This window comes from Triturus cristatus, chromosome 6 (genome assembly GCF_964204655.1).
Source record: "Triturus cristatus chromosome 6, aTriCri1.1, whole genome shotgun sequence".
NCBI classification, from domain to species: Eukaryota; Metazoa; Chordata; class Amphibia; order Caudata; family Salamandridae; genus Triturus; species Triturus cristatus.
The window spans coordinates 1,056,735,440-1,056,760,919 of NC_140589.1; the positions used below are offsets into that span (position 1 = coordinate 1,056,735,440).

The window sequence follows — 25,480 nt, forward strand, 5'->3', positions numbered from 1 at the left end:
CACATTTTTTAGCCCCCAATTTGGGCAATAAGCCCAGTTTGCCAACAAAAAGGCCTCATTCGTGGTATACAAAAGACTGCAGGCGCACACGTTTGCTCCTAGCGCAGCAATCAAAGATAAGAATTGCCCCTTAATCAAAGCTGGCAGGAAGGGCTATAGAGCTGCTTTGCATCAGGCAAAAATATAGCATGGGATAAATCCCGCTGGCAACAACTCAAGGAAGCCAGCTCAGCAAAGGACGCCAACTTATTTTGGGTCCTAGTCACCTGGGGTAATAAGACAGGTGCATGCCAGCCTCCTAATCAATTCACAAGCCAGGAATGGTACGATCATTTCTGGAAGCTTTATTCTGAGGACAAGCCACCTGTGGAGCTAGATGTTCCCTATGGGCTTCCCAGGGCTGGCAATGAGCTTTTTGACATGGCCAAGATAAGAGGATGCAATAGGGAAAATAGTGTCTTCCAAAGCAGCTGGACCAGATGGCCTGTCAGGCGATTTATTTCTTGCAGGGACCTCAAACTGGGCACGTTACATCCTCCTCCTGGCTAATGCCATAGCTAGCGGTGCCCCAGTCCCTGGGTCTTGGAAGGGCGCTGAGGTGGTCCCAATCTATAAAAAGGGAGCCAGAGAAGACCCTCAGACTATAGGCCAATACGTTTGATAGATGTTCTGCAGAAGGTCTTCGGTAGAGTTCTCCTACAGCGGATACAACTATGGGCAGAGGATGAAGTCATCCTTTCTCAGTACCAGGCCGGCTTTAGGCGGAGGACTGGAACGATTGATCAAGTGTTTAGGCTGCTACTTATCTACTGGAAAGTAGTGGTGATCGGCAAAGGCAGTCTTTATCTCGCAGTCATTGATTTAAAGACTGCCTTTCACCTGGTACCCAGGAGAAAGTTGTGGCAGACACTCAGAGATATGGGTACTCCTCCTTTCTTTTATTCTCATTTTGCTGGACCGGCTCCACGAGGGTAATTACACCCAGGTTAGATGAGGGACACAAGGTCAACTAACAGAGCGTATCCCTGTTAACAGAGGAGTCGGACAGGGTTGTGTCTTGGCTCCCACCCTGTTCTCTCTTTATATGAATGGGAAGGTTAACTTCCTGCAATAAGATCCAGCCGATGCACCTACCCTGGCGGGCGATAAGGTACCGACCCTCCGGTTTGCCGATGACACCCTGCTGGTGTCTAAGACCCCAGCAGGGCTGCAAAGACTACTCAGTAAGTTCCAACTCTTTTGCAATAACCGGGGGCTGGTCATCAATACCTTAAAAACCAAGTTCATGGCATTCAACCCCCACAAGTCCTACAGGAGCAACCCTTCGCTGGGTGGGACATCCCTGGAAAGAGTCGGTACCTTTGACTATCTCGGCATACAACTCTCCGACAAAATGTCATGGAAAACCCACCTAGCAAAGATGCTGATGGTACACAAACGAGTGGCTGGAGCACTCGGGAAAGAACATTGCTCTTCACATAGCATGCCGGTTGCCACAGCCCTCTTGGTTTACGATGCCAAAGCAGTTAGCTCAGCTCTTTATGGATCTGAGCTACGGGGATTCGACAAGGTTGTTGATCTCTGCAGATCCGAGCACAAGTTCCTCAGGGAACTGGTGATGTTGCCCCAAAATGTTCCCCTCACACCTCTAATGCTCGACATGGGCAGGCGGTCGATCGGCGGTGCAGCTAGGTTGCGCCCACTGCTCTTTTGAGACCGCATCAGGCACCCCACCGAGCTTTCTAATTATGCCGAAGCCCTCACAGAGGTCACACGAATAGACACTGGCCGCAAAATAGGATGGATTCCAAATGTTAGGAAAATGATGTCAGTCTTGGGGCTCCAAGCACATTGGGATAGCCAGGAACCACCAAGTAAAGATGAGCTCAAACGTTTGCACTGGGAATGAGTGGATCACCGGGAAACCTGCATATCCGATGTGGGCAAATTGACCACAGAATTTTATTTACATAAGCAGAAAAGACGCCTATAGCCCTTTTTAGATATAATTCAGGTCCCGAGGGACAGAATGCTGTACATTCACTTTAGGTTTGGCACACTCCCTGTCTTTGAGATACCTGCAAAATGACACCCACCCAAACAGACACCAAACGATTGTCCATGTTGCAGGGCCCCGATGGAAAGTGTTGCACACGTTATGTTTGCTTGCTCAGCATATAGCGTCCTGAGGTCCAAGTGGCTAAAACCAATCTGCTGACAATGGCTCACACTGGATCATCGGGCTGCCCTGCGCATTCTCAGGTCTGACTCTAGACCACTTTTCGCCTGCTGCATGGCTATGTTTCTATGCCATGCATGGCTAATTAGAAAAAAAGCCTTGTCAGGAGTGGCTGGGCTCTAAGGTCGATCAGTTATGCTTCAAACTATATTTTATGCATGTGCACTTTATATCTAGACTCTGCCCGTAGTCACCCTAATGAGGCTTTAAACTATTCTAATTAGGCCTGTTTGGGGGTTTCAAACTGAGCCCATAATAAGGCTTCTATTATGATGGACTGCCATGCTGCTTTCTTCTCATTTCTTTTACTGTGTTTTTAAGTATGTTTTTACTGGTGAATTGTATATTAAATTTTAACTAATAGATTTCGCCAACCGCACCTCGCATAGAGGGTGCAACAGTGTATTTATTTATGGACTGTCTGTGTGTATCAGTTTTATCATGTTGCTGCATCACATGTTCATCCTGTATTTCCTTTATAAAATGTCTTTTATAGCTTTTATGACACTAGTTGTCGAAATAAAGCTTATACAGCAAACTATAACAAACATCTATAATGATCACAGTAGATAAGTACAGACATACTATGGAGAAAGTGAAGTAGCGAAAGAAATCACGATGGAGGGCCAGATTTTTGCACGTTAGTTAACTGCACAGCATGAATGAAGCAGTGCACTGTCAGTGTGGTGCAAGCTGACTTTTGTCACATAACAAAACTGTATTGTCCTTTCAACAGAAACATACCATTTACATTACTACATACACAGAGATAGGTTGCCATTTTAGCTAGTATAATTAAAGGAAAGCCAGTTTAGAAGCAGACCTTTAGGGTAGTGTGCATTTGAAGACTACATCTACCAGCTGTGAACATTCTGTTTACTCACTAAGGTGACAATAAGGTAAAGGTTTACAATGCTTCAGGCAAAATAAGTAGCCCTCTCAAGTGAGTGTAATGAACAACCGAAACACCATACTGAGTTTTCCTGCTTAGTCCCTACACTAACAACATAACTCAATTATACAACACTTGTTTAAGTGTCACAAGAGCATTTGGGAGGTACAACTTTGAAATTCCAAATACCTCACATTTGCATTCCTCAGATACCCACTGTGTTGGTGTTTGACATGCGTCGGAAAAATCAGGAAGAGCAAATGATTGCAATTACAAACTTAGGAAAAGTTACAGATCTACACCCAATATGCATTACATATTAACTAAAACAAACGTATAAAGAGATAGTATATCTGTAGACATAAGGTATCTACATGTATTTATGTAAGCAACAAGCTAAACTAACAAAACTTCTGGGTTGTAAGATATGTTAGTGAAACGTGCATTAGCACTAGCAGCAATTACTTGGATAATGGGAAGTAGGCACTATCCCTAAAAATATTTAATAAATCTTTCAGCACGTGTCCTTTAACTTGCATAATCATATTATTGATATAACTCTCACTGTTCTCATAGCTATGGCTACTAGGTCTGTTATCAACTGGAGGATGGCCGGTACCTCAGCACTATACTTGGATATTACTAATAAGAAACTGCGTACTAAGCAGACAGTCTAAAGCACTGGCGTTTGTCTTGCTACTTAGCTAAACGAAAAAGACCATGCATAAAAATCAAGTACAACCTAGGCTGGCTTCTCTCATGGCAACAATAAAATCCTAACTCTGTACCTTTAAATGTTACCACTGTCTAGCCAATGGTGCCCAGGGGGACAAACTTACATTCTTCTTTAGTAGGATGACCTTACAATCCCAAGATAAATAATGGTGCCAGCAAACAACTTTTTACATACATTTTATGCAAGGCTGGAGAGATGACCTTACAAACCCAAGATAAACAACGATGCCAGCAAACAACTTTTAAAATAAATTCTATGCAAGGTCGGATACTGTCTTCAGTGTGCTCTGAGGTACAGAATTCACACCCCTTTGAAAGAAGTACTACACATTCAATGCCCACATTTAAGACTAAACTCAAGTCCTATCTATTTAAGAACCTCTTTATGACAATGTGAGCATACTGTAAAGACAAATGTGATTGTATAGCTGTGCTTCATTAAATGTCTTATATTTACATTTCACTTCATCCACTCCTTCACATGCTTTCAGAATGGCAATTTGTAGTGAAATTGTGATAAACTTACAAAAAATGTATGATGCACATCTTTCGATCAGGTGGCCAGATCCCTCTTATGGGCAAAACCAAGATGATGGGCTATTCAAGAAGAAACTTTGATAGCAATTGAAACGTTATATACTGATACATGGATTCAAATTAAGGTGGCAGATGGTAAAAGAAAATCCAGAAAAATACCAACTGCAAAGGGTCTTCAAAGATTAATCAAGGAAACCGCGGTATTCACAAAAGTCAACAAATTGGACATCCATATCACAAAGACAAAAAATATGTCCATAGGAAATAAACCCAATGTCCATTTGATAATCAAACTACGTAATGCAACCATGGAAAAAGTCAGCACCTACAAATATCTAGGCTTCTACTTTGATAAGAACGTTAACTTTCAGGCACACCAGCAATATATGGCTAGAAAAAAACCATATATGCGCTTGGAATTTGGAATAACACAGCAAGAGATAGCAAGAAGCTATCACTCAATCCAATCCTGGCATAAAATGCGAAACAACCAGTCCAGCCCTCTAGTCAGCGCTTTATGACAGTCACTAATGAACAATACAAACTCGAGTTATATAACGGATACTTGCTATCTTCATTAGAAATAACCAATACAGCTGACTAATGGGATCTAAATCTGTGCATTCCACTTTCTGCTGTGAGATCAACAAATCAGGAAAAACTCATTCACTAGTGCAGGATAAAAACATTTTCACTACGACCACATGCCAGGATGACAATTCAAACAGTCACCTTGCAACCAGCAGCATACATTATTTTAACTTATCGTGTGCATCTTAACAAAACGTTACTGGCTATACGCTTAGTAGAACTGTCATCCTTAGCAGACAGACCCTCATGGAGTTACAAAGGCCCGAAAAGGTGCAGGCTATGCGGCGCCCCCAAAGACGATTTTTTGTGTTTGGTTTGTATATGTCACATATTAAGGAAAGCACGCCTCATATTCTAAAGACAGTTATTCATCGAGAGGGGGATTCGTACCTACAGAACGACAATAATGAGGAGTCTTGACTCTATGGACCCCCAGCTAAATTGTAAACGTTTGACATTTTCACAATCACAAGATAAATCACTCAAACAGAGATCCAAGGGAGCAGTTCCAGTTCGAGAAAGCGGGTTCGCTTAATAACTAAACAATCAGATGATTGTGAGAGAAGACAACAACACTAAATTAACAAAAAATATGGGACTCTAGTACCTTGCACAATTTAAGAATCAGAACTTAATTTCTCATTTTGATGCACACGCCACTTTATAACAATTCAGCTGAAAGTTATTGTTCATAATTAGAAGGAAATTAAATAATATTACGTCCGAGATACTAATATCTTGTATTGTTGACATAACAACGTGCACATTTAAGAAACTAACTAGAAAAGCAAAGCATTTTATTCCAAACAGTTTTATTATCCTGTATTAATTGTAAAATATTTGACGGTTTTTATTAACTTATAACAAAAAACATGAAAATCGACAGGTAAATATATGTTACACCTTTCAGGATCGTAAAATGTTTATGTAGTCCACTATTAACTCAAATTCAAGTGAAGCACTATGAACCAGCAATGGGTTGAGTGAGAAAGTGAGCTTTTTGTATAGCACACACAGACAACAGTATTTATTTTTGGGACTTTCAAATTAGGATAGTACAGGATAATCAACCTGCTGGGTTAAGATCACACAACCAGACTTTGACTTGTAGGAATACACTGATGTATGCCATTGTGTTCTATTTCTGTACAAGTTTGGTTCATCTGACTTTTACACTCTGATTGAATGAGAAGTGTGGGCTGATTGATCTACACTGATAACTTTACCAAAAGAGCTTCCAAAATGTTCTCTACTGCTTGATTTCATCAAGTTGCATTGACTATACAGCAAAATACTTATTAGAAGGTTATCTTACTAACCTATGCAATCAACTACTGGACTATTAAATGTGATCTCAAATTTATTATTTCTCCTCTTTTGGACGTTAACTTCAAAACCAGGGTGCCGCTACATTAAAAAGATGGTACACTGCTGACCGTGTATGTTTATCTTATCCTTAAAGGTACTTACAAACGGAAGTACTGTGCATGATCAGAATGTGTATGAGGAAGGGCTTATTAGCAGATGTTATATGATTTTGTGCTTAACTGTACCAAATCAGTTCTGGATTCCCCAGTGTTACTATTGTCGCCAAACCTTTCCCGTTTACGCATAACTGTCTAATTCAGGAAAGTATTCCACCTAGATGTACTAATCCTTGCCTTAAAGATGGTCATTTGAGTTTTTATCATGTTCTGCAGCATATGCTTCATTTATATCATGATATCACATTGCTCTGTACGTGATTTCTACTTTATTAGAAACCAGTTACCACATTCCAATGAAAAAATAATTGAAACATTGGCCACTTGGCAGAAGCCGATTGAGTTTTCATGGTACGGAGTGTGAATCAAAGAAATAAAAGAGTTCCACTCTAATCTCTTTCCTAAGAAGTGGAAACATTCAAGATGAAAATAAACACACTGTTGGGTGTTGCATATTGTAACTTTAAATTGATCACCTTCAATGTTTAATAAAGCTTAGTAATGTCATTAAAGTGTTTTTTAAGATATTCCAGTTTTGGCTGATTAGAAAATTGAGGCACTGGGAAAATGAAGGGTTGGGCTAAAAATCATACACTTTGGCCTGTGGTGTAGCTCAGTCAGTGAGGTTTGTACTGTGTGAATCTCAAATGTCACAACTAAAAGACCAGTGGGCCACAGGGTGAATGTGCGAGGTGGCGAACGATCGGAATGCACTATTTTCATGAGGAGCAGGGACAGTACTGATTTGCATTAGGTGGGTTTCATGTGGTGCTTTAGAGTTTGACTGACAGATACTCTGTTGCAACTCAAGGTACGCCTGCCCAATTTGTGTCAGGCCCATCGCAAGATTCACCCCAAAGGAGTAAAATGTACTCCTTCAGTGTGAAACTTCCTTTGATGGCCTGGCAGAGTAACTGCCATAGGAAGTAAGCCACCTGACTGCCCACCCTTTTTAGAGTAGACAGTTACATTACTTTTTTTTTTAACTGACCATCACTGCTGGGTATACCTTGGCGGTGAGAAACAATAAAAAAAACAAATTTAAAAAAAAAGAGAGAAACTACCCATACTATAGGAGAAAACTAGTGTGGGGATCATTAGTATTTTTCATTTTTCAAAAGGAATATGCTACTTACCAGTATGCATCTGTTCTTGGCATGTAGAGCTGCAGATCTATACACTGTGCATAGATCGCCATCTGGTGTTGGGCCCGGATGTTTGCAGTTTGTTTTTCTTCTTGGACAATGTTTGGAAGTCACGAGTTCGGTGACTCCTCCTTCGGTCCGTACTGCGCATGGGCTTCGGCTCCATCCTCAGATTGTTTTTCGCCAGCAGGGAAATGATGGAGCGAAGTGATAATAGTAAAGAAACCCATGTGTGTTGTATCTAAATAAGATAGACTGGAACGGATACAGGTAGCCGGGGAGGCAGGTGGGCGTGTATAGATCTGCAGCTCTACATGCCAAGAACAGATGCATAGTGGTAAGTAGCATACTCTGTTCGAGGCATATGAGCTGCAGATTATACACTGTGCATAGATTATATAGCAGTACCCAACCCTAGCGGTGACCACCGGTATCCGTTGCAGTGGTTTGAAACAGTGTCTTTAGTACAGCCTGGCCCACACAAGCTTGTTGTTTGGAGTGCACGTCTACACAGTAATGTTTTGTGAAGGTGTGCGGTGTTGACCATGTGGCTGCTTTGCAGATGTCATCTAAGGGTATGTTCCCTAGAAAAGCCATAGAAGCCCCTATCTTTCTTGTAGAGTGGGCTTTAGGTGGAACAGATAATTTTCTTTTTGCTTTGTGATAGCAAATTTGTATGCACTTTACAATCCACCTAGCTATCCCTGATTTTGAGATGGGGTTGCCTTTATGCAGTGGAGAGAACGAGACAAACAACTGTTTAGTCTTTCTGAAAGATTGCGTTCTTTGTATGTAGTAAAGTAAAGCCCTTTTAACATCAAGTGTATGTAGAGCCCTTTCCGCAACAGACTGAGGTTGCGAGAAAAAAAACGGTAATTCCACCGATTGATTGAGATGGAAGGGGGAAATGACCTTGGGCAGAAATTTAGGATTTGTGCGAAGAATCACCTTGCTGTGATGTATCTGTAGAAAGGGTTCTTGTATAGTGAACGCTTGTATTTCACTAACCCTTCTAAGGGAAGTGATAGCTACGAGAAAAGCTGTTTTCCAAGTAAGGCACTGCAGCTCACATTTATGCATTGGTTCGAAAGGCGGACCCATCAGCCTTGTAGGAACTACGTTTAGATTCCACACAGGTGAGGGTGGTGCCCTGGGCGGAATTACTCTTTTAAGGCCTTCCATGAAAGCTTTAATAGCAGGCACTCTGAAAAGTGATAAATGCTGTATGTTTTGCAGGTAAGCAGCAATTGCTGCTAGGTGTAAACGGATGGATGAACATGCCAGGTTACACCTTTGTAGATGGAGCAGGTAGCATATGATGTGCTGTATGGATACATCTAAAGGGTTGATTGTATTGTTACGGCAGTAAACAACAAATCTTTTCCACTTTGCAGCATAGCATGCTCGAGTGGTAGGCCGTCTGGCTTCCCCGATAATGTTCATGCAATCAGGAGGAAGGTTAAGGTATCCAAATTCTAAGATTTCAGGAGCCAGATCGCAAGGTTGAGCTGAGCTGGGTCCGGGTGCCTGATTTCTCCATGATTCTGGGTTAGGAGGCATTGGGACAGGTGCAGTTTTTGGTGTGGTACCACCGAGAGCTGTAGTAGTGTGGTGTACCACGGCTGCCTGGCCCATGTTGGAGCTACCAGAATGAGTGTGAGGGAGTGCTGTTGTAGTTTCCTTACCACTAATGGAATTAGCGGGAGAGGTGGAAAGGCGTATGCAAATTTGCCTGACCAGTTCATCCATATCGCATTGCCTTTGGACAATGGGTGTGGGTATCTGGCGGCGAAGCTTGGGCATTTTTTGTTTTCGTGGGTGGCGAAGAGGTCTATATGAGGATGCCCCCACTTGTGAAAGAATGGGCGAAGAACTTTGGATGCAGTTCCCATTCGTGCATTTGCAACGTTTGTCTGCTGAGCAGATCTGCCATGGTGTTTTGTATCCCTGGGACGTGTTGTGCCAGGAGAAAGATTTTTTGTGGGATTGCCCATATCCATATGCTCTGTGCTAACCGAGAGAGCTGTGGAGAGTGTGTCCCCCCCCCCTGTTTTTGAATGTAGTACATTGCAGTCATATTGTCTGTGCGAATGAGGACTGCTTTGGCTGAGATTTGTTTCTGAAACGATTTCAGGGCTAGAAAGATCGCCAATAACTCCAGATGGTTGATCTGGAGTAACTTTTGTTGTGGCGTCCATATACCTTGCACTGTGAGGTGTAATAGGTGCGCTCCCCAGCCGGAGAGCGATGCGTCCGTTGTTAGAATTACCTGAGGAACCGGGTCCAGGAACGGTCGCCCTTTGGAAAGGTTTGTGGTGTTCCACCACTGCAGAGAGCGAAGGGTGCGACCGTCCACCAACACCAGATCCGTCAGCTGTCCCTGGGCCTGGTTCCATTGGCGTGCTAGGCACTCATGGAGTGGACGCATGTGGAGTCTTGCATGAGGCACTATGAAGATGCAAGATGCCATCATCCCTATTAGCTTCATAAACACTCTTGCTGTGAGAGAGTGCTGAAGGATGAATCTTTGGCGCAAGGCTTGTATGCTTGCGATTCTGGCTGAGTTGGGATAGGCTATAGCTTTTGAGGTGTCTATAGTGGCACCGAGGTATTGCTTTGTGTGAGACGGTATTAGCTGGGACTTTTGGTGGTTCACCGTGAAACCTAGCTGGTGGAGTAGTTGGATGGTAGTGTTGAACAAGTTACTTACCTTCGGTAACGATGCATCTGTAAGAAACATTAGTTAGTTAGAATCCTCACCGTAGAATATCCCCAGGCGTCAGACTGGATCCGGAAGATTTTTCGTCAGCAATACCCCTTGCGCGTCGCTAGGCGTCGTCTGCGGCTCCGCGTCCGTCGTCGGCGTCGTGCGCCGGAATGACGTCGTCGGAGTACTTAGACGCCGCCCTTGCGCGCTGACGTCAGTTCTTGTACACAGCCTTCAGCGCCAGGAACGCAGAGCCATGCAAAGACCGACACTGGTGCCAAAAATAAAATCTAGGGGCCTGAAAAGGATAACCTTAACCCTAGATGTCAGTTCGCAGAACGGGGAGGATGGGTGGGTCGGTGAGGAATCTAACTAACTAATGTTTCTTACAGATACATCGTTACCGAAGGTAAGTAACTTGTTCATCTGAAAGAAACACGTTAGTTAGATTCCTCACCTTAGAATAGATACCCAAGCAATACCATCCCCGGTGGTGGGTCTGCGAACCAAGATCACACCAGAAAGTCCTGGAGGACAGAACGGCCAAAGAAGCCATCCCTCCGGACTTGGCTGTCAAGGCAATAATGCCTGGCAAACGTGTGTAGCGAAGCCCACGTTGCCGCCTGACAGATGTCCTGCAAAGGGACACCCCGTCCCAAAGCAGTAGTAGCCGCCGTGGCCCGAGTAGAATGGGCGCGCAGCCCAACAGGAGGGTCCTTTTTTGCCAAGGAATAACAAATTTTGATGCACAAAACGACCCACCGAGAGATGGTCCGTTTGTGCACAGCTTTCCCCTTCTTAGCACCCACGTATCCAACGAAAAGTTGGTCGTCCACCCGGATCTGCTTTGTGCGGTCCAGATAAAAGGAGAGCGCACGTTTTGGGTCCAGACGGTGGAGCCTCTCTTCCTCTTTGGAAGGATGCGGAGGCGGAAAGAAGGTGGGCAAGGTGACAGACTGCCCAAGATGAAAAGGAGTCACCACTTTCGGAAGAAAGGAGGGACGAGGCCGAAGGACAACCTTGTCCGGATGAACAGACAGAAAAGGAGGCTTTGAGGATAAAGCCTGGAGCTCACTCACCCGTCTAGCCGAGGTGATGGCTACCAGAAAAGCAGTCTTAAGAGTCAGAAGACGAAGAGGACAATTGTGAAGAGGCTCGAAGGGAGCGCACATCAGGAATGTCAAGACAAGATTCAAGTCCCACTGAGGCATTACAAAAGGGACAGGAGGGAACGTGTGAGTAATGCCTTTCAGAAAGCGTGTAACTACAGGGGACTTGAAAAGAGAGGGCTGATCAGGAAGCCGCAAGAAGGCAGAGATGGCAGCAAGATAACCTTTCAGGGTGCCCAGGGCAGAGCCCTGCCGGGCCAAAGAAAGAAGAAAGAGGAGGACCTCAGAAAGAGGGGCGGAAAGGGGATCCACAGCCTTTGCTGTGCACCATGCCACAAATATGTTCCACCGGCAGGCGTATACCGTCTTTGTGGAGGGACGCCTGGCTGCCAGAATGATATCACAGACTTCAGGAGGCAAGTCAAATGGCATCAACTGCCGCCGCTCAATCTCCACGCATGGAGGTGGAGGCTGGACAGGTTCGGGTGGAGGACCGTCCCCTGCTGCTGCGACAGAAGATCCTCCCGAAGGGGCAGACGTATCGGAGGATCGGTCAACATACTGAGTAGCTCGGGATACCAGTACCTTCGTGCCCAATCCGGAGCCACCAAGATGACTTGGGCCCGGTCGTGCCTGATCTTCTTCAGCACTCTGGGCAGAAGTGGTATAGGCGGAAAGGCGTACAACAGACCGCAACTCCACTCGTGACGAAAAGCGTCGCCGAGCGAGTGCCGCCTTGGAAATTCCAACGCGCAGAACTGCTGACATTGTGCGTTCTCTTCGGTGGCGAATAGATCTAACCAAGGCTCTCCCCACTGCTGAAAGAGACATTGCGCCACTTCGGAGTTCAGACGCCATACGTGATCCATCATGCACCGGCGGCTGAGTTCGTCTGCTCTGGCGTTCAGAGAGCCCGCCAGATGTTGAACCACCAGGGTGACGCCCTGGTGTTCCAGCCATGTCCAGAGGCGCAGAGCCTCCTGACAAAGGGTCCACGACCCCACCCCGCCCTGTTTGTTGCAGTACCACATGGCGGTGGTGTTGTCCGTGAACACCTGCACGACACTTCCCCTGACAGAGGGGAGGAAGGCTTTCAGTGCAAGTCGGATCGCTCTCAACTCCAACAAGTTGATGTGGAGACGAGACTCCGCCGGAGACCAGAGGCCTCTGATCTCCGCCTCTCCCATATGGCCACCCCATCCCAGGAGGGACGCATCCGTCACGACGACATGCTCCGGTTGGGGAAGGGAGAGGCTCTTGCCCTTGACCCAATCGCGGTCCGTGAGCCACCACTGCAACTGCTGTGCAGTGCCCTCCGAGATCAAGACATGGTCGGACAGGTTGCCGTGATGCTGGGCCCACTGAAACTTCAGGTCCCACTGCAGAGCCCGCATGCGCCGTCTGGCGTGATGCACTAGTAGGATGCAGGAGGCCATCAGCCCCAGAAGCGGCAATACTAGCCTGACCGAGACCCAGGATAGAGGCCGAAAGATGGGAATCAGGGCCTGTATATCCCGGACCCGCTGTTCCGGTGGATGGACCCGGAACTGCGCCGAATCGAGAACCGCTCCGATGAAGAGGAGCTTTTGAGAGGGGCTCAGGTGTGACTTCGGCACGTTGATGGAAAATCCCAGCAAATGCAGGAGATCCGCCGTAGTCTGGAGGTGGGAGACGACTGCCTGGGGCGAGCCCGCCTTCAACAACCAGTCGTCGAGATAGGGGAAGACTGGAACCCCTGATCTGCGCAGATGAGCCGCGACCACCGCCATCACTTTCGTGAACACCCGAGGGGCACTGGTGAGGCCGAAGGGGAGCACGGTAAACTGAAAGTGCTCCGGGCCCACCGTGAACCGCAGGTAACGCCGGTGGGCCGGCAGGACAGGGATGTGGAAATATGCGTCCTGCAAGTCCAACGCTACCATCCAGTCTCCGGGGTCTAGGGCAGCTAGAACCTGAGCCAAAGTTAACATCTTGAACCTTTCCTTCCGGAGGAAGGTATTGACGTTCCGGAGGTCCAAGATAGGGCGTAGGCCCCCTTTGCCCTTCTTGGGAACCAGAAAGTAGTGGGAATAACAACCACGAACTACTTCTGGGCTCGGAACGCGCTCGACGGCCCCCTTGGCCAAGAGGGCCGAAACTTCCTCGTGGAGAAGATTCAAATGATCCCCCGAGATACGGTGGTGCTGCGGTGGCATGGCTGGAGGGGTCGTCTCGAAGGGGAGGGAGTAGCCCCTTCGGACGATTTGCAGCACCCACCTGTCCGATGTGATGGACCGCCAGTGGAGCAGGTGATGGCGAACTCTGCCGCCCACTGGCGTGGAATGGGCCTGAAAGCTCGGACTAGGAAGGTTTTGAGGCGGATGCTGCCGGGGTGGATGTGGGCTGACCTCGTCGTCCTCCAGAACCGCCTCGGCGGAAACCACGTCCGCGACCGCGCGCAGGTTGATTCTGTGGCTGGTGGCTAGTCGCATGTGAGGAGGCACCCCTTCCTTGGCCACGAAAGGCGGAAGTTTGCGACCGCGGGGCCGAGAGGCCCAAGGACTTGGCCGTAGCCCGGGAGTCCTTAAAGCGATTCAGCGCACTGTCCGCTTTCTCGCCAAAAAGGCGAGTGCCATCAAAGGGCATGTCCATGAGAGAGCTCTGGACATCACCCGAAAATGACGTGGACCGCAGCCAGGCGTGACGTCTAAGCGCCACTGAGGTAGAAATCGCCCTACCCAGCGAGTCCGTGGTGTCAAGCCCACATCGTATAGCATGTCGCGCGGCATCCCTCCCATCGGCCAGAGCCTGGGTAAGTCGTGACCGGACCTCCTCCGGACACAGGGGCAGCGCGTCCTCCACCGCATCCCACAGAGAGTGGGAATAACGGTCCAAGAGACAAGCGGTGTTCAAAGACCGCAGGCCCAAACTAAGGGAGGAGAACAGCTTCTTGCCAAACTGCTCTAGTCTCTTGGAATCCCGGTCCGGCGGGGCGGTCGGGAAAGAGGATTGGGAGGTGGAGGCCTGGATAACCAGGCTCTCAGGGGTAGGGTGTTGGGACAGAAAACTGGGGTCGCCCGGAGCAGGGCGGTGGCGCCTGGCGACGTTCCTGTCCACAGGAGGAACTGTGGAGGGCTTGGACCAGGTGCCCTGTAGAACGTCAGTGAGGGCCTCATTGAATGGCAGCAGAGGCTCAGTGGAGCTTGCTGCAGACTGAAGCACCTCAGTGAGGACGTTCGTCCTCACAGCCACGGCAGGTAGCTCGAGCCCAAGGGCTGCGGCCGCCTTGCGCAGCACCACAGAGAAAGCAGCACCCTCCTCCGAAGCCACAGTCGGAGGAGAGATGAATCCAGTGTCTGGCGAGGTATCCAGGCCACTTGCCTCCCCCAGTTCATCTGCCCAGTCCTGGGACAGTTGGGCCTGAGCGGCCATAGGATCCTCGGATCCCTCCCAGTAGTCCCCATCATCCGACTCCTGGTGTAGAGGAGAAAGTAACGGAGCCGGGTGGTAGACAAAATGTGTCTCTAGCGGCGCCGATCGCGTCCATCGACGCCGTACCGGCGCCGGGCCCGGAGTGGGACTGAACCGGGGCTCGACGTCGAACGGAGTCGACGTCGGCGTCGGGGGTGGTACCGGTGTCAACGCCGGCGGAGGAGGCGTGACGAGGTTGACCGGCGTCGACGGGGACTCGAGAACGGGTCCCACGGGCGCTTGCGGCGTCGAGGCCGGAGCCGTCAACGGCGCCGGGGCCGGAGCCACCGGCAGGCAATGCAGCCCAGTCGGGTCCGCGGAGCCCGAAGGCGCACCAGCGGGCGCCAACGGCGGAGCCAGCTTCCTCATGGCCGAGAGGAAGGCACTGACTTCCGCCGGCGTCGCATCAGTCCCAGGGACCGGAGGGTATGGGGACGTGCGCGGCGCCTGCGGCTCCGCCGGAGCCGTGGGGGTGGAACCACCCTGACCCTCGGCCGAGTCGCGCGACCGGCGAGGGGAGTCCGAAGAGCGGTGTCGCCTCTTGGACTTCTTGGAATGCTTCGACTTACCCGAAGACTTGGATCCCGACGACCGATGGTGAAGTCGGCTGCGGCTCCGCGACCGAGTGGCGAATCTCGAGAAGCTTACGGGACCGCTCCCGTCTAGCCTTCGAGGTCAGGGCCTTGCAGTCCGAGCACGACGCCGCGTCGTGATCGAGGCCCAAGCAGTAAAGGCACCGGCGGTGATGGTCCGTAATCGACATCAATCGGGTACAGTCCGTACAGGCTTTAAACCCAGGCATCCTACCGGCACCGGTGTCGAGACACGATCAAAAAGGATCAAAAAAGTTAATCAAAAATTGACTAAAGGGGTAGCTCTCCCGGATCTGCGCTTACTGGCGCGGTAAAAAGAAGAACTGACGTCAGCGCGCGAGGGCGGCGTCTAAGTACTCCGACGACGTCATTCCGGCGCACGACGCCGACGACGGACGCGGAGCCGCAGACGACGCCTAGCGACGCGCAAGGGGTATTGCTGATGAAAAATCTTCCGGATCCAGTCTGACGCCTGGGGATATTCTAAGGTGAGGAATCTAACTAACGTGTTTCTTTCAGATTGTATGTTGCACACACTGGTTGTAGGACGCGGCTTTTATTAGCCAGTCGTCCAAGTAAGGGAAGATGTGAATGTGTTGTCTTCTGAGGTGTGCCGCCACTACTGCTAGGCATTTGGTAAACACTCTTGGTGCGGTTGTTACCCCGAAGGGGAGAACCTTGAACTGATAATGTTGCCCGTCCACTACAAATCTGAGGTACTTTCTGTGAGAAGGGTGTATTGGAATATGAAAGTATGTGTCTTTCAAGTCCAGTGTAGTGAGAAAGTCGCCCTGGCAGAGGAGTGGGAGAACTTGTTGGAGAGTTACCATGTGAAAATGGTCTGAATGTATGTATGCATTTAGAGGCCGGAGGTCTAGAATGGGCCGCAGGGTCTCGTCTCTCTTTGGTATCAGAAAGTACAGAGAGTAGACCCCTAAATTTTGTTGATTGATGGGGACTTGCTCTATAGCTTGTTTCTGCAGGAGGGAGATTACCTCTTGTTTCAGCAGCGTGGTATGTTCTTGTGACATTGTACGGTGCCTGGGTGGAATATTTGGGGGGGTAGATGTTAGTTCGAGACAGTGCCCTGACCGAAAAATTTGGGTCACCCATTTGTCTGATGTTATGGTCTCCCAGGTTTGAAAAAAGTCTTGTAGTCTGCCCCCGACTGGAGTGGAATGGTCTGGGGGAGCGGGGGAAAGTCATTGTGTGGGCTTTGTGGCAGAACGGGCGGTGTTGGTTTTGCCCCTGCCTTTATTATTGTTCCCTCTATATCCACCTCTTTGATAGCCCTTTGTGAAGGTAGTCTGAGGAGGGGACTTGTAGGACGTAGAGGCGTTATCGGCAGAGTAACCTCTGCCAGTGCCTCGAAAGGAGGAACGGCGAAAGGAGCGTCTAGGAGTGTGGGATTGTAATGCTCCCATAGACTTCGCCGTATCTGTATCCTTCTTCATTTTTTCCAGGGCTTCGTCTACTTTTGGGCCAAATAAGTGTTGTTGGTCAAAGGGGTGGTTCAGTATAGATGCTTGGACCTCCGGCTTAAAGCCTGAGATTCTGAGCCAGGCGTGGCGGCGATGCAGAACACTGGTGTTTATAGCCCTGGAAGCTGTGTCTGCTGCGTCCAGTGCACATTTAATAGAGGTGTTGGTAATGATCTTTCCCTCTTGTATCAATTCATGAGCTTTATTTTTATATTTTTCTGGGAGATGTTGCATGATAGCCTCCAGCTCATCATAGTGCGCTCTGTCGTACCGTGCCAGCAGCGCTTGCGTGTTGGCGATGCGCCACATATTTGCAGCTTGCGAGGCAGTGCGTTTGCCAGACGCTTCTAAGAGCTTGGACTCCTTATCGGGTGGTGGAGCCTCCCCCGATGACTGAGAATTGGATCGCTTCCTAGCTGTGGATACCACTAATGAGTCTAAGGGAGCAGGTCCTTTAATATAGGCAGGATCTGTGGGGGCTGCCTTATATTTCTTCTCTATTCTAGGGTTTAAGACCCTAGCCCTGACTGGGTCTTTGAAAACCTCTGCCGCATGTTTGGTCACCCCTTTAAGCATGGGTAATATGGCAGTAGATTTATCTGCGGTGTCAAAAGTGTCAAGTAGGAAGTCTTCCTCAACTGGATCACTGTGCAACTCCACCCCATGATAATGTGCCGCCCGTTATAACAAATGGTGGAACCCCAGGGAGTCCTCTGGTGGAGATGGCCTGGATGGATAAAGATCATCCTGAGGCACATCTGGGACATCTAGATTGTGATAATCCTCCCATGGGTCTGGTGTTCCCGGAGGAGTGGGGTCCTGTGGGGCATCTGTTGGATCATAGTATGGATCCCCTTGGTCATCAGGGTCTGGAGACGGGGTTGGAGAGCGATGAGGCAAGGGTGGAGAAGGTGGAGGCGGAGATGGGGGAGGTGGAGGTGAGGGTACTCTGAATGGGGATGTGGCAGAGTCCTTCCGTTTTGGCGGTGGAGGAGGAGCTGGCTTGTCTAAATGTCTTTTCTTTGAAGACAAAGTCAAATGTCCAGTCTTTGGATCCTTTGTTAAAGTCTTTTGACGAGGATCTGGCGTGAATAGCTCCTCCGGCACCGATTCATCTGTCGGTGCCGATGTTTTCGGAGCCGACGGCTTCTTCGGTTTATCCGTGCCATGCTTTTTCGGGGCCTCCGATTTTTTGTTCGGTGCCGAGGCAGGCTTCGGCACGGGAGCGTCGGTGCTGAGGGATTTATGTTTGGTCGGCACCGAGAGGCCAGGTTTCGACACCGATGGCTTCGGAACGGAGCTTGGTGTGGTTTTCTTCGGTGCCGAAGGGTGTTTTTCGGCGCCGCTAGTCGGCTGGTTCGAGCCCGAGCCGCCAGGAGACTTTTGATGCCTCTTCACCGGGCCCGAAGGTGGGGTGATGGAAGCGGTATACTTGGTTTTGCCTAGGCCCGGAGGCGAAGGTGTAACCGGAGTCTCTTTCGGTATGGGCGCGGGAGTGGGAGCGGGTAGAGTACTCACAACCCTCTGCGCCGGTGTGATCTCCTCCATGTCGGAGTCGTCGGCCTCGGAAGCGCTGACGATGTCGTCCTCCTGTTCGGTGTGCTGCTGTCCCGAAGCTCCGATGTCTTCTCCGAAGAGGTCAGGTGGAGCCGAGGTCGATGAGTGCGCCATGGTGCGTCGAGCTCGTCGATCCCGAATAGTCTTTTTCGATCGAAAAGACTTGCAGGCGGGGCAGTCTCGGGCCTCGTGTTCGAGAGAGAGGCAGAGGTTGCACACCTGATGTAGATCGGTGTGGGGAAATTTAGACCCACATTTTGGGCACTTCTTAAAGGGAGTCCTTTCCATCGGCCGGGACCGGAGTCGAGATAGGCCCGAAGGCCGCTGCCAATGCCTGGAATCGAGGAAGTGCCGAAGAGAGAGATAAAGAAGATGATTCCGTCTGAAGAATCTCGATGGACGAGGATTTTTCGTCGAAGGTCGAACTGGATAGGTTCGAAGCCGGAGCACTAAGTATTACATCCGAGCCCGATGGCGGAAAAAAACAATCTGAGGATGGAGCCGAAGCCCATGCGCAGTACGGACCAAAGGAGGAGTCACCGAACTCGTGACTTCCGAACATTGTCCAAGAAGAAAAACAAACTGCAAACATCCGGGCCCAACACCAGATGGTGATCTATGCACAGTATATAATCTGCAGCTCATATGCCTCGAACACAAACTTCCAGTTTGGGAGCTTTCTGTTGAAAAATGAATAACTCTGGGAACGTTTGACGGACAGTTTGGCGGAACCGTCAATTAAACTTTTTCTACACAGGCAGGAACCGCCATCATGGCATTTCTAGTCAGTGTATAGAGATGTCCTCCGGGCTGAAAGACATCTCTGAATTTGGCTGGTACAGTAAAGTCATCTGTGTCCCTGTCTGCCTTTACTCCACCTGCTAAATCCTAAATCAGGTCATCTGTCTAGAGTAGCACAGTGGATGAAAAACAACGGTTTGAGTTTGTATCCTGAGTAATTGTACATGATGAGACTATTTGCAAGCAATTGCCCCATCACTGTTTCAGTGTTTGATTACCTGTAGTATGCCTAGAAACCGGAGACTGGTGTATGTTTCCAAGCCTACTAATGCTAATTTTAGTGGTTTCTAAAAAGAAGTAATTTGCATCCATTCAAAGAGAACGTCTATGAGTGCAGATTTGTTACTTTTTTGGTAAGTCGGTCATTATGGGTCATATTTACAAAGAAGTGGCACAATGAAGCAACAAGCAAAGATGCTGTTCTGCGTCACCTGTAGAGAGCAGAACTGTGCTATCTCTTCAAAATCATGCTGCAGCTGTGCTCTTTCCATCCACTTAAGCACTTAGGGCTGCCTTGCACCAACTCAGGCACCCTTGCGCCATGGAGCAGCAGTGTCTGCGTTATGGTCAGCTTTTTCCTCTCTTGTTTGTGTGCTGCAGACGGCAACACACATGCCAAGAGGGATTACCAAGGAGAAATAAAAATATTCCTCCGCGTTACGCCATCCTCAGCAGGCGCAAAACCATGTCACAACTTAAATATGGGTTTGTGTCAAAATCCATAGGTGAATGCGCAGGAATGCCCATACACCACTCACAAACACCGACCTGAAGCAAAGTAATGCAAGGCAGTACAAGGCACTCTGTTGGTTTTTTTCCTTTTTTTGTACAAAGCCACACAATCCTATATTTATGTGTTTTGTGAATACAAAAAAGGATTTAGCATCACGCTGTGTCAAAAAAAGCGACACAACTACAACACAATATCCTAGTAAATCTGGTCTTAAATATAATTAAGTTCCTGACTCCAAAAAGTTGGAGGCAACACACACAAAGGCGCCCCTCTAAAAATAAACACTTGACCCTAACAAAATGTCAGTCCTATTTCTTTGTTAGTACTTTTTAGCTTGTTTGTGCCATCAAAGAGATGGATAATGACTTGACTGTACCACACCACACTAGAAATCTTGAAAGACTGTGCACTGCATTACTGGGCTTCATCGGTATGATGCAGTTTGAGTCCCTATGGCACAGTGAGCCCAGGGTCTGCATAAGGAGAAAATGCATTTGGTTCAGATTTATTCAAGCATTTCTACAGATCACCTTTGCCTATGCTGGTTAGCCTTAGTGATTTGGGTATCTGGAGACATAAGTCCTAAACTTTGTAATCATACTGCAAGTTTCCATGAAGGTGTAACAAGGTCGAATTACTAAGATTGGTGTTGTATTCATTCAGAGGGATGTGGCAGTGAAGTTCAGGTTGGACCATTTCTATAGTGATGAGTAAAATTGATTTACAAAAAGTCAGGGTTACAGGGGACTATAGGTAGGAACAGTGGGAATAAGCGAAGACTTGTACCACACTATGTTGATTACCTATTCAATAACTGGTGAAATTATGAATGTAAAATATAATCTATCATATAAGATATGTGGAAAATGTTTCTTGATGTACTGTTGGATGAGCACTTTGCAATAAAAAGAAGTTTGAAGAAAAGAAAAGTTATGCACAAGGGTTAATTGTCTGTTGTTCAGAATAACTGAAGTATTTCCATATATAACTTTATACGGAATCTGTTTAAGTACCCCATGTTTGATTCCAGCACCAAACAAAACATCAAGGAGGGCTCCAAAATTACCTGTGATGATTCATAAGTAATTGTTTTAGTCTCGGTTTGGACTAAAGGAACTTCTTTAGTGCAGATTTCTGCTCTCTGTGAAGCATCAGAAATAGTGACCATCTCGGTTTTCACCACTGGAGGCTGGGTAAAAATGCAGAAAAAAGTTATTGCCAAACACAAAGAATGTGACAAAACCATTTGTTGGCTAATGTCTTCCCTTCCTTTCAAATAGTAGACAGAAAACAAGTACTAAAGACACTTCTACTACCAAACAAAATTTCAAGGAAGAAGACAACAAAGAAGTATAGGAAATGTATTGCGAAATCCCATTATTTCTCAAACTGACTACAACATCCCCGTCCTTCATGCTTTGAAACAAAGTCTAACTTTGATTCTCTTATGGGTAAGTTATCAATTCACTCAGCAGAAATGAAATGCTGCAGCTCTTAAGTCAACAAGAGAAATGTGGTTTTGAAAAGTCAAAAATGTTCTAACGGCTGCTGACATTTCACTACATTCACGGAATCACTGCTCTAGCTTAGGTGCTCAACAGTAATAGGCCAGGAGAGCACTGGCACAGCTGGAGCTGCATTTAGAGGTCTCTAAAAGAAAGCTGTACTGGATAATAGAGAGTATGTCAAGTAGAGTGCAAACATGTGTATGTACAATTTCTTAAAGATCTCAACATGTATTTGCTAGGTGTAAAATTGTTACATTTACAAGGACACAGCAACAGTTTACAAAACGTAAAGCAATACTGATTTTAGGATGTTCTGATCTATTATTTGTAAATTCTTTCTATTGCATGGTCTTGCAGTAATTAATTAAATCAATTGTGTCACATCACTTAGGAAAGTAATACTTACACCAAGATGTAAATGTACATTGAAAAGGTAAATAAAACGGTAAATGACAGACAAGAAAGGAATACATACAGACTGTTTTTAGCATTTGGAAAATATGAACAACAAACACAGAGTGAAACAAAAATAGAAACATATGAAGACTTCGAGAGAGGAATGACAAAACATGAAGGGCAAACAGAAGACATAATACAGAAATGATGTATGGTTCTGGCACAAGTGTTTGCGCTTTTGATATTCCAAATGTTGGGATGGAGACAAAACCATGAGTGAAGCAGGGACAGTTTACTTGCTCATCATTGGTTTCCATGAAAGAAAAGATCCATATGTTGTGATCACCCGAACACATACTGTGGATGAAAGCATAAAGGCAGGTTTCAACCCTTACAAGAAACTATCTCTCATCTCACTCCCATTCGGTGCAGACCATTTACCTCGGAACAAAACAATATTTGACTTGAAACATCAGTGTCCGAGTGAGAGGCATCTCCATTCATTTTAGGATCTTCTTCTGTTGTTCTGCAATTGATCTCGTCTGGTAAAAGAGTCTCTGATGACTTGCATGTGGTAACTGTGAATTCATGGGTCAGAATTTCAACACCACTTTGGTTGCACGTGCTCATCACTGTATCACCACTCGCATCTACAGCTTCGATAGGATGTAAACTCACTTCTGGGCACAGTTTCTCAACATCTTCCAGTTGTTCTTCAAGTTCCTCCTTTATGACTCCATCTAGAACTCTGCAGTCTGCCCGGTACTCCGCACCCTCCTCCTCACTCTCACTGCTGCTTCCAGAAGAAGAAAGAGAGCCAGAGGCTTTCTGAGTTGAAACTACCATGTCCTGATTCTGTCCTGTGACTTCTTCATAATTGTGAAGATGGCCATTTAATTCATTCTTCCATTTTTTATCAAATATTTTGTTTTCGGTCACAAATTCCACCTTGTCATCGGCTACCTTCTGAATCTCACTTGTGCTCTATACTCAAAAAAAGTGGATGGATAAAACAAAATTTCATGAATAACTTAAGACAAAATATGGGAAAACAGAAAATAGCAAGCAAACAAAAGAACTGATGACGATCAAATGAAAGGGAATGGAGACGTATGTGGAGGTAGCCAGAATTCACAGATAACATTTGATTACGCCTCTAAAACATCAGAGGGCACAGTGTGAGGCATTTGTGCTCCATGAATATGCTCTGTGAAACACAAAAGCAATCCAAGAGCATGCAATGAACATAATAACAGCAAGATGCACGTTCCAACATCAGCTTGCAAACCAAAAAAAAGATATCCCTAGCAAAAAAAGACAAATGCAATACAAACAAAGGGACACAGGTATATTATATGGAGTAACAATTATGAAGAAAACGGATTTGTGTGGAATCAAGTCCACTAATGAGAAAAGAAGGTTGTTGTGAAAATTACAGCTATTCTTAATACAACCAGCTTTCGGGGTCTTCTTCAGCACAGATATATGTATGTTCTTATGAGGCCCTTTATTATACATTACTGAAACATAATAATAGTAGAATCAATGCTACAGAACTTCTAGTGTGATGCCGACGGGGTCTCACTGATGATAACTCATGATTTTTTTTGTGTAAAAAAAAGATAATGCTTTTAATACAAGAACTGCAGGGAAATCCAATTTGGCCATTGTTTCATTTCGGCAAATTTTGTGTCAGGCAAGATTATCGCAAAATCTCATCCGCTCATTCAACTACTTTGCAGCAGATTCCTTTCCATTTGTATGGCTTTACATGCCTTTTGCAACCAAGTTAAGACTTGGGTAGGCGTGGCCGGGCGATAAGGGCGGAAGGGCACCGCCCATCACCTTTTTTTGGAAACATGACATGTTCAGATCAGGCAGCCAGACGCTATACATGCTATAAATGCGCGGGTGCCTGACTGCCTGAGCTAACCTTTGCCAGAATAAGGATTTCACAGCCTTGTGGGTGTGAACTCCGCAGCCTGGCAAAGCGCTTCGGGGTTATCCCCTTCATGTTGATTTTGAGTGTCTCTGATAGATTCGGACCTGGGTGCTTCAGTTTTAAGTCCTGAAGTGCCGGGGCGCCGAGTGTCCAGTAGTGACACCTCGTCACAGGGTGAGGTGCGGTCAGCAGCCTCATGACCCCCTCACACTCTGTGACGAGTGAAGGACTGGTGCCTCCTCTCATTGGTTGCCCCAGGAGTCTCACTGGTTAACGCAAGGTTAGCTATTAAGAGGAAGCATTAATTCCAAGCATCCAGGAACCTCAGAGGCTTCACTCCTGCCACTAGAGATCACTACCATGGCCTGGTATATAGAATGTATTCTATTAGTGCATGCTGTGCAAGAGTGTGTGCATGTTAATGTGCTTGTGAATGATGTGTGTGTGCTTGTGAATGTATGGGTGTGTGAGTATGTATGTTTGTGCTTGTGTGGTCCAGCCCCCACCTGCTCAAATGACCGCTGGCACTGGACTTGGGACCAAAGGTATAGTATTAAACAATATTACTGACGTCTTTGATTCGCATGTAGAACAGCTCTTGTCTATCCCCACATAGGGGCTTCTGCTTGAGAGGGAAAAGGCTTTTTTGCCGGCTCCTACCCAGTTAGAGTGTGTGGTTTCAGACTCCCTGCTGTAATCTCTGCTTAACAACTGAAGGAGTTCACTGACAAGCATACTGAGAGATAGGAACTTACCATTTTGATCTTACGTGAACTGCATGCAGATTTACCTGTTAGCGTTCTCTCAAAAGGACAAGATCCATATATAAAGTAAAGCTAGGGACTGCTATCGCAATTTGTACTTTTTGAGACCACAACAAGTGTTTTGCTTTTATACATCTTTTTATATATTGGTGAGAGCACGCCAGCTTCCTGAACAATAAAGTTTTATACAAAGCAATACAAAAGAAGCAATGAGAAAGCCTAAAGGCTGACACCCGATACCACACTTACTGGCTTTGCAAATGCTTGGTTTTAAAGGAACTCTGTGGCTGCACCAAAGAGTGAATGGAAACTGGTTGATGATTAATGGTGCAACTATAAAGGTGTACTGCTTGACATCCTCCTCACTCTCAACTCACAGCAAGTGTCACAGTGGGATCACAACAAGACTGAGCAACCCGAATAAAAGTGGCCGCCATTACTGGATCGTCCCTTTCATGGATCACCATTTAGTCAGTCTCATTGGACTCATATTTAAACCAATGTTTGGTAAATTAAGCATTTTAAATCTTATAGAGCCAGTAATATTGGTGAAAACTAGAAGTACTGCATTTTGGCCGGGCAGGCAAGATGAAATACAATTGTACAGGAGGGCGAGGTGAACTACAACACCTGATCTGGCTACGGTTGCCAACTGGCCATTTTTTTTACTGGCATGACCTCTATTTCATTGTCCTGGCTGGAATGAAAATGAAGAGAATCACCCAAAGCCAGTATTGTTTCCACAGATCTGATTGTACTCTAAACTGTAAATGTAAAATGAAAGCACTTTACAAGATTTTCTAAATCTACCTAATA

General features: G+C 46.8%; 1 protein-coding gene across 14 annotated transcripts in view; it reads right to left on the minus strand.

Moving 5' to 3' along the window:
* Positions 1 to 25,480, minus strand: part of EPB41L2 (erythrocyte membrane protein band 4.1 like 2) — a 680,749-nt gene that overhangs the window by 146,916 nt on the left and 508,353 nt on the right. For 12 of the 14 annotated variants that reach the window (XM_085611888.1, XM_085611887.1, XM_085611884.1 and 9 more), the window contains 2 exons: positions 22,400 to 22,942; positions 21,121 to 21,243 (listed from right to left, as the gene is read on the minus strand). In XM_085611888.1, the coding sequence (XP_085468014.1) occupies positions 21,121 to 21,243; positions 22,400 to 22,942 (666 nt within the window). The remainder of the gene's footprint in view (positions 1 to 21,120; positions 21,244 to 22,399; positions 22,943 to 25,480) is intronic. The other 2 variants (XM_085611891.1, XM_085611881.1) reach the window with 1 other exon arrangement.